This window comes from Panthera tigris, chromosome A2 (assembly GCF_018350195.1).
Source record: "Panthera tigris isolate Pti1 chromosome A2, P.tigris_Pti1_mat1.1, whole genome shotgun sequence".
NCBI lineage: Eukaryota > Metazoa > Chordata > Mammalia > Carnivora > Felidae > Panthera > Panthera tigris.
The window spans coordinates 81,868,119-81,880,190 of record NC_056661.1 but is presented as its reverse complement, the minus strand read 5'-3'; the positions used below and the strand labels follow the sequence as shown (position 1 = coordinate 81,880,190).

The 12,072-nt window shown below is 37.2% G+C and overlaps 1 protein-coding gene across 1 annotated transcript in view; it reads left to right on the top strand.

Moving 5' to 3' along the window:
• Nucleotides 1–12,072, top strand: part of MAGI2 (membrane associated guanylate kinase, WW and PDZ domain containing 2) — a 1,321,708-nt gene that overhangs the window by 1,140,164 nt on the left and 169,472 nt on the right. The window contains exon 13 of the mRNA XM_042965265.1: nucleotides 6,796–6,837. Within this exon, the coding sequence (XP_042821199.1) occupies nucleotides 6,796–6,837 (42 nt within the window). The remainder of the gene's footprint in view (nucleotides 1–6,795; nucleotides 6,838–12,072) is intronic.

The window sequence follows — 12,072 nt, the reverse complement described above, 5'->3', positions numbered from 1 at the left end:
GCCTCTTCCCTAATGGTGTCCCCCCCAGCCTTCATGTTTTTGTCAGCTCTCTAATGTTTCTGAGGTCACAGCAATGTTTTCAGGGTCACAAGTCTTAGGAAGCCAAAAGAAGGCAAGCTCATTTTCTTTCCCATGCTTCGCGTTTCTGTCATGTTATTTCATAACACTAAATGGAGTGTGAAAGAAGCAGGGAAATCACATCAGGGTAAGCAAAGCTCTACCCTGAAGATTTAGGAAACCAAAAAAATCACAGCGCTACTTTCTCAGGTCTCTGGATAACTGATCAGTTCACTCTGCTCCTGGACACGCAAGTATCTAGAAAGAACAAAGCTGCCCTTGGCCCTCTACATGTTCCCTGTTTCCAATTATGAAAAAGTTTCATTCTCTCACTTGAATTTTTAGAACACCCGGAAATATTTTTTTAATGAGTTGGGGGAAAACTCAGTGTATTTCCCATCATCTTGAAATAGGATTTTTTAATGATCATGAAATGTGTGCATCCATACAAAAGACCCATATTCAAGATTTTGATTGTGAACCATGCCTTATTCATTTGAATCTCATGCATTACATTTAGGTTTGACTCTGTTTATCCTTGTGTTCCCTGAACTTTTTCCTGGGAGAAAATTCCATGGGGATCAGCAAAAGTATGTAAGGGAATCCCAACCAGAGCTGTCTAAACCAAGCCCTTTGACATTTTCCCTGGCCTGTAGCAATTTCATGGTATCTTCCCTTACAACCAGGTATGAAAGTAAAGAGATGTTTTGCATTCACATTCAAAACTGGGTTGCAGTAGCCGAAGAAGAAAGGATGTACCTCCACCCACAAGCCTCTGCTGTCCGGAGCTACAGAATGTTTGTTATAGCACGGCTGTCAAGAAGTATTTGGATTCAAGTCACCAGTCCCCTGCAAATGATGGAAATTTATCAAATGATGTAAATGCTGCTGTGCCTCATTTGGCTCATAATTAGATTATGCTGACATTTTAATGTGCACGCACAGGACATCTTAATAAAGATGTATCCCTGAAAAAAAAATGTAATGATTTTAAACAAACAAAGACAACCGTTGGGTACTAGAGCCAAATGAAACTGAACATGACAGGTACATGCTTATGAGGGGAAAGCTGGAAATGCCTCCCATCTTCATGAGATCTTCTTATGAGGCCATGGAACCGAAGAAAGAGAGAAGGAAGATTCTTCCAGCAGGCCGGGCAGGGCTTCCAATTTCAGAGCAACAGGCAGAGTGCCCACAGGTGGCACCTCCAGGTTCATCGTCAACAACATCAATCAACAGCAGCCAACAAGGGTGTATGGAACACTCAACACGTGTCTAGAACTCCGCTGGGGACCCCATGAGAGAAAGATCGTGAGAAACAAATTCCAATTGTACAAAACTTACACTGAAATTGAGGACACAAAAACATACGAAAAACAGTTCCTCAGTGAGACCTGATGGCACACCCCAGCAAATAATATCAGCATTTTATCATGGGAAATTGTACAGTAAATATAGACAACAGTTTAAGTGTAATTAGACAATTAGACCTACAGTTTCTCACTCCATGGGCAAAATTGATGCTTAATCAGGAGAATGTCATGTGTTAAATATCTTCTAATTACCAAAAAATCCCATTCACCCTTATTGGAAAATTCTGTGCAGAAAGAAATTTTTTTTCTAACTTAATTCCATGTAAGCTTTCATATATATATATATATATATATATATATATATATATATATATGAAACATGCCGCCCAAAAATCCCAAAAGAGGTTTTGACCAATGGGCTTTTTGGGGTTTCCATATTAAGTATTTAAGCATTGACCCTCTGTCATTACCAGCAACTGCCAGAAAAAAAACAAAAGTCTCCCCATCCCCAACTCTACTCAACAGTTTTCAATAATGTTCATGTTTCTCATTGTATAATAGCCTCTGTCCCCATTACTTGCATTTTTAGGTTTATTTATTTATTTTGGGGGGAGGGGGAGAGAGAGAGAGAAAGAGAGAATCCCAAGCAGGCTCCACACTGTCAGCACAGAGCCACATTCAGGGCTCAAACCGACCAGTTACCACAAGATTATGACCTGAGCCGAAGTCAGACACTTAACCGACTGAGCCACCCAGGTGCCCCTACTTGCATTTTTTTTTTTTATTGAAAGCACCATTTCATAGTGGGATAAACCAGGCTATCTCTTACTTTTTCCTTCTCTGTCCTTTTCTCATGACACTCATGAAAGAAGGGATTCTTTGCAATCAAGAGGAAGGGCTTACATTTTCTCATTTTGTCTGCTAATCTTAAAAAAAAAAAAACTATTGTTTACCATTTCTAACCTTGAAAAGCAACTACTTCTAAAGGCGCTCACTGCTTTTCCCTCCTCCCATCTTCTGCCATTCTTTCTTGATATGTGATGGTGTCACGTATTTCCGACATGGTAAGAAACAATTTTTTAACAGCCTACATCCCCATGAGACTACGTAGGGTGACTGCACATGCCTGTTTGCTTGAGACAGTCCTGCTCTGTGTCATCCTGGCATAATTATTAATAGCTTCTTTTTCACTCTCCAGTTTGACCTCCTTTGAATGATGAATTATATGGTTTTCCTTTACTACATAATCTATTAACGAAATAGTCATCATTACTGTCTAAGAAAAGTATATATCTAAACGTACAGACCATGAATAAAAATTTTAATACCCAGTCAGATAAATAATTTCTTTCAAGTTAATTTATTTGGCTGACTGAATTCTTGCCCATACATGTTTTATTCCTCATTTGAGGTAAAGACGTATGTGGTAGCTTATCTAGCCAGACTCCCAGAAAACTCCCTCCATACTCAGAAAATTACACTTATATATAAATCTAAAGCATGATAAACTTAGTACTAAGAAAAGGTAGCAAGGCTTCACTCATGTAAGTATTCTGCCATGGAGTTCTAGTTTTCATCACAGGTAGTAAATCAGATGCAACATCGCCATCATCACAGGACCAAAAGGGAGAGAATTTTGTCTGTCTTCCAGCTCCTAGGAGAGATCATGCTTACATAACTGCAGAACAACAGCTGTCATGACTCCTCCTTTTGATGCCAAGCAGGGCAATACAAAGTGCTTCCCAAGAAACGGGGTATGGCTTCCTTTGGAATCTTATAAAATAAAGTTCTGGTCATGCTCAAGAACTTGGTGATTTAGGAATGAGGGCTCTGTCTTGTTGCTTCACTTTGATTTAAGCCAGACTTATTGCAAAGGTTTGTCTCATCATCCTTGGTTCACAGGGCCATTTCTTTCTTAAAGGAGAATTTTTTTTAAGTTTATTTATTTTGAGAGAGAAAGAGAGAGCAAGTGAGGTAGGGGCAGAGAGAGATTGGGAGAGAGAGAATCCCAAGCAGGCTTCTCATCGTCAGCACAGAGTTCAGTGCAGAGCTCACACTCATGAACCATGAGATCATGACCTGAGCTGAAATCAAGAGTTGGATGCTTAACCACAGACTAGCCACCCAGTTGCCCCTCATGGGGCCATTTCTTGAACAGACACCCTACTGCAGCCTCAGAAGCCAGAGCAAGAAGCAGATGAAAACAGGAAGAGACAGAGAAGAAAAATCCCTGTTCTTTGAAACTCTTTCCTCGTGATTCTGTCCTTTGGTGTGAACCCAAGTTGAATTATGATGGAAGTTATCCAAACTTTTTTCTCTTCACATTAAACCTTGTTTATTATAAATAAACAATTTATGAGTTACAATGTCTGGCTTCTTTGCAGTAAGACATCACTCAAATGTAGGATCATAAAAGTGTCAGGGATCCATATGTTGTAATGTGCCTTATGGTGGAACCTCTTTAGAACACAAATTCCTCTGAAATTTCTTCAAAAAACTCACACGATCAATTTTTCTTTCTGGAAATTAGGAAGAACTAACTCACAATAAGCAGTGAGTATTGCAGCGAGGGTAGCAATCAGAAGGAACCACAAGAGTTAGAGCATAATGGAAGAACAAACTGGTTTTTAGCACTATACTTGAGAGGAAATTATACTTTGTAGCCAGTCAAAAACGGACGGCTGTATTTTTCACATCCATGGCTTTTATCCTACCGTTTTGTTGTTCATTGTTCATTGTGGAATTCTTTCATTGTTCAGCATTATAATGCACGTATAACTTATGGCTAATCACAAATGAGTGGTTGTATTTCTAAATAATGGTTTTTCTGCTGCTTTCTCCATGTTATTAGTCAGCAAGGGCTGTAGTTGGCACTGTCTTCCATCCTAACATGAGAGCCACTTGGAAAGATAGGGTAGTGTAAAAATATTATCCACTCAGTGCACCGCATGGGTTGAGACTCTAAATGGAAACATGGTGGAAGCCACATCACACAAGGTAGATGCACAATATCCAGAGCTCCAAAGCCTGTGCAAGTGCTCCCACTTCAGTCTTCTGGCCTCCAGTCCCCCTTGCCAATGTGATTACACACCTGATACAGTCAAGCTGGAAATGTCAATAGGTTTAGGAAAGGTTCTGATACATCATGAATGCCATAGCTGCAGGCAGCTGTTAAGTCATCCTGAAAGGCCACCTTGCCTTCCTAGAGAACACCCCCACATCTGAACACTGCTAGACCAAGCCCTGGCCTCATTTGCTTGGCCATTGCTGTTGTCCAATGGCCTTAATGTTCTTAACAAATGTTCTCTGGTGCACTATCTTATTTTAGCGAAATATTAAAATAAGATGATATGTAAATGTTAAGACACTTTTTATCAATGACTTTAGCATTAGAATCATAAAAGACTAGAAAAAAATTAATAACATTATCATTTAAAATGTCCTCGACTGTACTCTGAAGGTTAATTTCCTGCACCTTTTTCCCATGGTAAAACCATTATTGCTGTCCTTAGTATAATTTATGTTATGGCTTAATCTGTGAAAAAAAATTGCCTTTCAGCTGCAGTTCTAGTATATCACATTACGTGTCACTTTGCAGTTATAATATATTGATAAAGGAGATTAGTAATTCCAGTTAAGCTGTGTTTGCCATTTTTAATGTGTGCTTTTTAATTTGGAAATCTAATTTAGGTATATTTAGGTATCTTTGTAAACAATTATGGGAACATTTATATTTCTAACAGGTCCCTTTTAATAAAGAAAGTTACCATGACATGAGCCAAGTAATAAAGAAAGGGAAATAAAAGTTAGGTTAGGGACACGTTTTTCCCATGTATTTTAGAAAGTAGATCCAGTCTGATAGATAATAAATTTATTTCATTCATCAGTTTAAAACTTAATGTTCCTAGAATCAGGCAGAGGATAAAAGTGGAGGAGGGGAGGGGAGAAGTAAACTCTAAAATCAGTCCTTGACTGAAAGTTATTTAGTACGTCAAAGCATTTTGCTGGTAGCACAAGTGAACAATGCAATCCACAGAACTTTCATGAATAAATATGAGACCATCAGGACTGCAGTAAACTCAATGTAATCGCTGAATGGCAAGTAGGTCCTAGTGAGATTATGATAATATAAAATGCCAGTTTTACAACCAATGGAAGCTCTTGGAAGGTAGCAGCCTTCTATCCGTGATACAGCTCTGTCTTTCTAATGAAAGGACAGTTCTCAATTTATAATGCTAAGCAGTCCCATTACACATGGAGGATTTTTAAGAAATAATGATTCTCCTGGAAAACTAATTTACCTTTACTAGAAGACACAGGTTACATGGCAGGGATGGTCATTCTGCCTGGAATGAGTACGATTAGCTGTGCAGGATGCAGTGGGGAGCACCTGTCAAACCCAGAAGGTAGTGACACTAGGCCTTGTCATTGCCCTCAACAGGCTTCTCGTTCATTTTTATTGTTGAAGAGTGTAGAATTCTGTCTTTGAAACAAAGCTCAATAAGAAAGCAATCAGAATTTGGTCTATTTTAATTTTTATTAATGTAATAATAAAATACACATTTTTATAGTGCCCCGTTTTTAATTATGTGTATAGTATTTTACATTCATGTCCACAAATTTTATGTCATATGTAGCAGAGATAACATCATAATTCTCATGAAGGATTTATATTGCTAACATAAACCAGTTTAACTCAACTGCTTATACATAACTTCAGCTATCCAAATAATTGTAAGTATCAAAATATTTGGACTGATGGACGTAAGTCAACACACTCATTGATAGAATTTTCCACTTTCCATTTCAGTAATTTGATGACACAATATCTTAACCTGATTTTAAAAGACTTCTTCAGTTTGTGTATAGTTCAGGTTCTGGATTGACTTTACTTTTTTTTTTAAGTTTTTTAATTTATTTTTGAGAGAGAGAGCATGAGCAGGGGAGAGGCAGAGAGAAAGGGAGGGAGAGAATCCCAAACAGGCTCCATACTGTCAGCGCAGAGCCCAACACAGGGCTCAATCTCACCAACCATGAGATCATGACCTGAACGGAAATCAAGAGTCAGATGCTTAATCCACTGAGTCACCCAGGTGCCCCGACTTTACTTTCCTATAAGCATTCTTATGATGAGAATCAAAGCTTAGTTTTTGAAAATGAGGATTTTTTTTCATTCTGATCTAAAAGAATTCAAATTTTTCTATTTTGCATGCACATAAAAGAAATACATTTATAGATATATTCATATACATAAAACAGGGTATGTCCTGTCCACTAACTTCCATGGATCTTAGAGAAACAAAATCATTAAATTTGAGCACAAGGTTGGGGGTGAGTTATAACAGCAACAACAACAAAAAAGTAAAGATGAATTTTAAATTGCCATAAATGAATTTCGATTTTAATTCCCCATTTTCCCATCCAGAACAAGTGCCACCAAGGACCAGTTTCCGAATGGATTCCTCTGGCAAGTATTCTTCAGTACTCACAGTCCTGTGAGTGAAACGTCTTCCATTCTGTGTAACAAACCATTCCTCTGAGTAGTATCAGTTTATTAGTATATAATCACTGTGCTAATTTTAGTCACCCACATACACAAGTATTGAAGGTAGAGGACAAGTCCCATCAAGGTGGGTCTCACTGGCTGCCAAAGAAACAAACAAAAGACAAAGGAAAAGAGTCACATCTGTTCATTACTTTCATAAAATGCTTTAATAAAAGACTAGACTAAAAACCAGGTGCCAACAAAAGCCACTAGACTGACTAGATCATGCTGATACAGTAGCTTCTGGCCACAGGAAGCTTCTGGCACTTGAAATGTGGCTACTCTGAATTTGGATGTATGTAAAAATCCATACTGGATTCCAAAACTTAATATAAAAAGAAAAAATAGAAACATATAATATCTCATTACTTTTTTATATTGATGAGTGCTTAAATGTTTTTGATACACCAGCTTAAAATCCATTATTAAAGTTGACTATATCTGCTTTTTAAAGCAGATCGTATTTGCTTTTTAAAATGGGCTACTGGGAAAGTTTAAATTACTTATGTAGCTTGCATTTTATTTATATTGGACCATGCTGGACTAGATAAATAGAAATAATGTAGAGTATCTGAAAAGATTTGCAATTTACATATTTCCAAAGAATTTATTGGAAATTTTGCTAATGTAGATGAAATTATTTTCACATAAACTAAATAGCTATATCAATTTAATTGTTTTAAACCATGCCAATTACAAAATGCTACATTTCAATGGAATTTTAAGTTAGAATAGAATATCATAATTCAAGAGCTTTCAGTAATAATTTACTTAAAAAGAGGGACATTTTTTTCAATCTAATGGTTCTGAAAATACATACCAATTTTGGTTTAGACTAAAATATTTAATGTTGCTATGGAAATGAAGGAGGAAAAGGAAGATTCAGATTTTTTTACTTTTAGGAAGTGGTTTGAACAGCTGCTTAGACCACTGGATTGAAAGCCAGAACACTGAAACAATTGCAGAAAAGAGTGTTTCATAATAATAGTACTATTTCAGGTCTGTGGGCTCACAGCATACATCTCTAGAGTATTTCCATGATGACAGCTCATTATCCATCTCAGCATGTTCTAACACCCCTTGGAGAATATATGTGCTTGAGATCATTTCATTCTGTAAGTTTCCATGTCATTTTTGGGGGGTATGTAGAAAATATGGAAGATGTTGCTTAGCACTTTGTCCTCAAATAATGTATAAAGTATTTGTTTAGCTTGGTCTGAAATTTTTTCTATGATTATTCTTATATATTGACTATAAGGTCCTTGTAATTTTGAAAGAATATCTTTTGCCCAGAAGGAAAATGAGACCTAGTAATTACAGTTGCAAAATGAAAGTAGGATTTAATTTGAAATTCTAAATCTCTGTTTATTGGCCACAGCAAGTACATTTCTTGAAAATCTCAACTTCCGAATGTACTTTACTTAAAAACAAAAGAAGAAAGAGAAGAACCACGTAAAAGCATAGATTACCTTGATATATCTGCACAGTATTTCTACATTTCAAAAAATACACATTAGTTAAAAGAGAAAAGGCATAATACAGTTTGCCACCATGCAGTCCAAATTTTCAGGGAAAGAACCAATCCAAATATTTTGCTAAATGTGCATACAAGGTATCAAAATATTCTGGAAAATCATGACTACATCCAAAATAAATGGATCTCCCATACCACTTCTCACATTTAAAATATGTCCTTTATGAAATTATGTGTCATGATTTTTGACTCAGATATATTTAGCTTAATTATAAGGTATTTTTATTAACTTTAGCTGCCTATGATGCTTAGGTACAGAGGCAAAATTGATAGTTGGAAGTCCTAAACAATGTAATTATGAAACTAAGTGCTAACTCCATAGTAGAGTAATGCTGTGGTTTATCGAGTATACTAGATTGGTGAGTATCTTAAAACAATTAAATTCAAGAAACATTTATTTAGCAACTCCTACAGGCTGTGCATAATGAAATACAGTAGATGATAAATGTAATTATGCCATCATCAAAGAAAAATGATCATGAGAAACAATGCACCCGTAGTCAGGACTTTTGAATGGACTTCTCCCAAAGCCAAGAGAACCAGGGTGTGGAGTATCACAGAAATCACTTCCAGGAGAACTTTCCCTGTTTAGAAACAAAAGAAATCAGGGGGCATAAGGGATGTGTCAACAGTGTCAAATGAGGCACAGAAATCAGTAGGAATGTGGAAAGAGAAAATGACCATTTGATTTGGTCATTAGGATGTCATCAATGACCTTAGCGAGAGCAGTTTCAGAAATGCCAACACAGCTGGAGCCAGACTGGCAGGAGTAAGTCACAAATGAGAGACTGAAGATGGGGAAGTAAGACCCCACTAGAGACTACTCATCCAAAACAGAAATGGGTGGGACGAGGAGGTGTTTGGTATGGGGAAATCTGAGTTTATTTTACAGCTGAAGGAGAAAACCAAACCGAGTCGGAGTTGACTTCTACTAGAGCTAAAATGTGTCTGGCCACTTTTACATTACCAAAGGTATAAAGGAAAACAGTAAAGAGAAGGCATTCTTTTAAAGCAAAAATGTATTAGCTACCTATCTGGTAATATTAGATTCAAGCGATAGAAACGACTTAATTCCTATTTAACTCATTCTGTATCTGGAGTGTATTGAGAGTTCAGAAGCCAGGGACATATTTAACAACCATCTTTGATTCCTGATTCCTTCCTCAACCTCTTTCCTAGGTCTCTTTACAAGGAAAAGCCAAACAACTAATGCTCTTTCCAGCAGGAAAAATTGAATGAATTCATTCTCTGTGCCAAACTGATAATAAGCCCATGGTATTTACATTTTAATTAAAACATGAAAGGGGATTCAAGTACCAAAATTTAATTGACATGTTTGCAGCATCCCATGTGCCAAATCAATCCTTAAAAAATGCCATTCTTTGCATTTTTGAAGCTTGAATCCATTCATAAAATTAATCAGTTGTGTTCAGTTACCCATCCTTTTCCCTAAAACTGTGCACAAAGTCATGTCTTTCCAAAGCTAGACCAAGGATACATACAGCTGTGAAGCTTCTGGAGTCTTAGTGAAAAATAAGAAAAGCAGTTTTTGAAATTCTGCTTTTCCCTATTATGAGGGAGTTTGTCCATATACCTGGATGTGGCCACCATTTGCTACTTTTAGTACTATTAGTTTTTTCAATATTAGTGGGATCCCAGGATAAGTTAGGACTTGTAAATTCCATCTGGGTAGTTTGCCACAGTGGTCAATGGAAAGTTACATCTGGGACAAATGTCTTAAGATGATTTACTTCATAATGCCTGAAGATCCTGGGACCCAGCTTCTAAGGGAAAAGCAACAGTGGCCAGAAATGGCCATTGAACACACATAGCCAAAGAGTATTCTGCCTCTCCCCAGTCTAAGCAATGCCTGAGAATACCCCTGACAGTTCTGCAAAAGGGGCTGAGGAAAAAGAAGGTAAACAAAGAGCACAGGAATAAAATAAACAAGAAAGCAGAAAGAAAAAAAAAAGATGTCAGTGGGGCCATGTTTGAGTGACATCCAAAGTGACCCAGGTCCCACCAGGTGTCTACCAGACTCCTTCATCAAACAACCTTCCAGGTGCATGGTTAGCAAACCAACAGAAGAGAGAGGCGATGATTTTTAAATTCTGTCACAATGAGGTGAAGAGCTGGTCCCTGGATTTCTCTGCTTTAAGTTCTTGCATTAACAGGAGGAAAGGTAAATCATGACACAGTAATTTTAAATGTGCCATCTGGCCAGAAGAGCAGCTAAAGGAAAGTATCAGAAACATCATAATCTTATAAGAGAGCTAAAAAAGTAGGGGGAATAAAAGAATAATGTCTCTCAGCTTTGTGTTTATAATTTTAGTTATTTTTTAAAACCAGACTTAAAAGGATGGGGAAGGCAGGGGAAGAAGCCAAAGAAAAATTACCTTTCTAAAAGCTCTTATTTTCCAAAAAAAAAAAAAAAAAAAAAAAAAAAAAAAAAAAAAAGTACTATTGCCTTAAGGCACAATCTATCATTTAAACTTTTTTTCCACTTGACTCTTTCTCTAAAGTTTCTATGTCCTGCAGCCTCTCAGTCTATGTTCAAAATTAACAAAGAAATTTTTAAAAATCATGTCTGCTGGCATACGTCTCTAATGGGTCTCTCTGCCTGTGTCTACATGTTCATGTACCATGAAGCTAGCCATCTCTGTCTGTAAGAATGGAAGGTGCAGATGATACAGCTGGCACATAGCACCCCACATTTGAAATCAGAGCAGTCAGAGCAATAGTCAGGAGATCGTAATGTCACCAAACTGCACACAGAGAATAGGGGGAGGAGGATAAATGCCGGTCTCTCATCTGTTCTTCAAAGTTAAATAAAATTAACCAGCTAAAATCTATATTTTTTCTACTAAAAATAAGAGTCCTGAGTCATTCATTAAAGAAAAGCTTTCTGATTCCTTCAGGACTTACAGCATCCTCTGACACAAGACAACCCCCTTGTCCCCTGGCATGTCTCAAAATTCTGTTCCTGGGATTGCCATAATTTCGGCACTTTGGGCAGGGAGGGGGGGGGAGTTTTATTTAGCAAATAAAATGGATTGCATAGTAAACTGCTTTTAGAGTTCCTCGTGCAATATGGATTGATGCTGAAGCCATTGGAAGAACAATTTCCCACTTACCTTACTCACCAATGATGCAAAAATGAAAATATTTATAAGAGTAGGTGGAACATTCTGATTATATAGTGTGTGTGTTCTCTTTGTATTTTTTATGGTCTCTATTTATCTTTCATATGATCTAGAGTCCTGTAAGTGTAAAGTTACCTAGAGAAGAGATTACTGTGAACAATCGCATCATAAACAACTAAAGATTTCTAAAATCTTGGGCACTATCTGTCATCTTCCCATCTCCCCTTGCCTTTATCCTCCCTTGGGAGGAGTACCCATGCTTGCTGTGATTTTAGAGGGCTATTCCACCTGCCTGGAGTCCCAAAGCCCCAAAGGAGCACACACTCCCAATATGAGATTTCATACATGATGTTGCAGACCCCAGGAATAAACTAAATTCAAAAGCCAATTGTGACTTGTAGAGTATAGGGCAAAGTTTTCATCTTCCTTTTGCCACCCAGCTGAATTCTTCTAAGTTCTCATCTTTCAAATATGAATGAT